The following is a 3,058-nucleotide window of genomic DNA, read 5'->3' on the forward strand; positions in this document are numbered from 1 at the left end:
GAGCCGGAGGACACGCGGCGGCGCCCGGCCCGGGGAAAGTAAAGTTGGAGCCGGCGGCGGGGCGCGCGGGGCCGGGGCGAGCGGAGGCCCGCGCCCCGGGGCGCCCCGCGCTAGCCGGCCGGATGGGAGGGCGGAGCGCCCGGGCCGCCCGCCGCCGCCGCCGCCGCCCGCAGAGCGCGCCCCTGGCCGTGTGCCGGGGCCCGCGGGGCCCGCTCGCTCGGGCGCCGCTCCGCCCTGCGCTCGCGACCTGGCTCTCGCCGTGAACGGGGCCGTGGGCGGCGCCGCGCGGGGGCGACCTGGGACCTGCCCCGCCGCCAGCTGCCCGCCGCTCGCTTCGCACTCGCAGCGCTTCCCGTCCGAGCCTCGGCGGGCTTGCGGGCGGCGATCGGTCCCCGTCCGAGCTCTCGGCGGGCTTGCGGGGCGGGCGATCGTCCCCCGTCCGAGCTCTCGGGCGGGCTTGCGGGCGGGCGATCGGTCCCCGTCCGAGCTCTCGGCGGGCTTGCGGGCGGGCCGATCGGTCCCCGTCCGAGCTCTCGGCGGGCTTGCGGGCGGCGATCGGGGGTCCCCGTCCGAGCTCTCGGCGGGCTTGCGGGCGGCGATCGGTCCCCCGTCCGAGCTCTCCGGCGGGCTGCGGGCGGCGCGAGGCCGAGGGGCCGGCTCGGGGGCCGGGGCGCCCGGCGGGGCCGCGCGAGGAGCGGGGCGGCGATGCGGGAGCCGCGCCGGGCCGGGCGGCGCCCGGGCTACTGCGGCGGCGGCGGCGGGCGGCGGCGGCGGGCGGGCGTAGCCGGCGGCGGGCCCATGGCGGCCCCGGCGCTGGCGGCGGGGGCGGCGGCGGCCGCGGCGCGGGGCCCCAACGCGAGCCTCGGCGCGGCCGGCAACGGCTCGGGCGCCGCCTGGGGGCCGCCCCCGGGCCAGTACTCGGCGGCGCCGTGGCGGGGCTGGCGGCGGGTCGTGGGCTTCCTCATCGTGTTCACCGTGGCGGGCAACGTGCTGGTGGTGATCGCCGTGCTGACCAGCCGCGCGCTGCGGGCGCCGCAGAACCTGTTCCTGGTGTCGCTGGCCTCGGCCGACATCCTCGTGGCCACGCTGGTGATGCCCTTCTCGCTGGCCAACGAGCTCATGGCCTACTGGTCCTTCGGGCAGGTGTGGTGCGGCGTGTACCTGGCGCTGGACGTGCTCTTCTGCACCTCGTCCCATCGTAGCTCACTGTGCGCCATCAGCCTGGACCGCTACTGGGTCCGTGACGCAGGCCGTGGAGTACAACCTCAAGCGCACGCCGCGCCGCGTCAAGGCCACCATCGTGGGCCGTGTGGCTGCTGTCGGCCGTCATCTCCTTCCCGCCGCTCGTGTCGCTCTAACCGGCGGCCCGACGGCGCCGCCTACCCGCAGTGCGGCCTTCAACGACGAGACCTGGTACATCCTGTCGTCGTGCGTCGGCTCCTTCTTCGCGCCCTGCCTCGTCATGCTGCTCGTGTACGCGCGCATCTACCCGCGTGGCCAAGCGCCGCGCGCGCGCGCTCGGCGACCAGCGCGCGTCGCCCGCGGGCCCCGACGGCGCGGCCGCGGCCGCGGAGAACGGCCACTGCGCGGGCCCGGAGCCCGGCGACGGCGGCGGCGGCGGCGGCGGCGGCGCGGGCGGCCGGGGGCGGCGGCGCGGGGCGCTGCGGCGGGCGGGCGGCGGCGCGCCGAGTCCGAGGGCGCCCTGGAGCCCGGCGGCGGAGGCCCGGGAGGGCGGCGGAGGAGGCGGAGGCGGGGGCCGCCCGTCCCGCGCCAGCTCGCGCTCCGTCGAGTTCTTCCTGTCCCGCAGGCGCCGCGCGCGCAGCAGCGTGTGCCGCGGCAAGCTGGCCCAGGCGCGCGAGAAGCGCTTCACCTTCGTGCTGGCCGTGGTCATGGGCGTGTTCGTGCTCTGCTGGTTCCCCTTCTTCTTCAGCTACAGCCTCTACGGCATCTGCCGCCAGGCCTGCCAGGTGCCCGGCCCGCTCTTCAAGTTCTTCTTCTGGATCGGCTACTGCAACAGCTCGCTCAACCCGGTCATCTACACCGTCTTCAACCAGGACTTCCGCCGCTCCTTCAAGCACATCCTCTTCCGAAGGCGGCGGAGGGGCTTCCGGCAGTGACCAGACGACGCACGACGACGCCCGCCCGGGCCCGCGCCCGCACCCGCACCCACGCGCCCCGGGGAGGGGACCGCCCGGCCTCCAGGCCTCAGGGAGCGCCGTGAGCAGAGCAGAAGCCCAGCTGCGGCCCTGAAGAGGCGCCGCGAGGAGACTGGGGGACGACGCCCTTTCCCTCTCCGTCCTCCGTCGCCGCGGGTGGCAGTTTTGGCCAGGCCCACCGCAGGTGGCAGCGAGTGTCCACGGGGAGCCGGGGCAGCCCCCGCCCCATGAGCAAGGGCTGACTTCTGGGGCTCTTGGGAGGGACGGCGTCCGGCAGGCTTCTGGCTGTTGAGACGTTTGCCGAAAACCACCGCCTAAACGACCAGACTGTTTTCTAAATAAATCTTTGTAATCTAAGAGATTCTGCGCATCTTCCCGCCTCCCTTCCTCCGTGCGAGGGGGGCTTTACTGCTAGAGTAAGAGCCAAAAGAGCACAAGAGCCAGAAGTCAAGAATCCCCCCAAGATTGAACTGGGGCCTAGGGTGCCGTGCCTCCTCCTCCTCCTCCTTGGGGATCCCCAGTCACAGAATTGGGGTGCAGGGATGGATGAGCATTCCCAAGGGGAGCTGGAATACGTTCTCATGCATGTGCACAGAAACACAATCACATGCACACAGAACAACACACGCAACAGATATGCACAAATAACACAAACATACACCATGCAAAAACAGAACCGTACATGCACATACAGCCAGACACATATATACATATATATATATATATACATATATATACACGATACACAGCCATATACAGTCATACATGCATGCACGTATAATCACATTTACACACACAAGTACACAATTATGATGCAATCACACAACCACACCTAGTCACATACACAAGTGCTTAGACGTGCACAAGCACACTATCGTGCACATGAAAATCACTTGCAAAAC

At 71.0% G+C, this 3,058-nt stretch overlaps 1 protein-coding gene across 1 annotated transcript; it reads left to right on the forward strand.

The window, feature by feature from the left end:
• The first annotated feature begins 798 nt into the window (after positions 1-798).
• On the forward strand, positions 799-2,117 carry ADRA2C (adrenoceptor alpha 2C). The gene is given in 6 exon segments (XM_049790055.1): positions 799-1,236; positions 1,238-1,303; positions 1,305-1,355; positions 1,357-1,398; positions 1,400-1,489; positions 1,491-2,117. Coding segments are annotated over 6 exon segments (1,314 nt in total).
• Positions 2,118-3,058: the final 941 nt, after the last annotated feature.

The sequence above is a fragment of the Suncus etruscus genome, chromosome 16, assembly GCF_024139225.1.
Source record: "Suncus etruscus isolate mSunEtr1 chromosome 16, mSunEtr1.pri.cur, whole genome shotgun sequence".
Lineage (NCBI taxonomy): Eukaryota > Metazoa > Chordata > Mammalia > Eulipotyphla > Soricidae > Suncus > Suncus etruscus.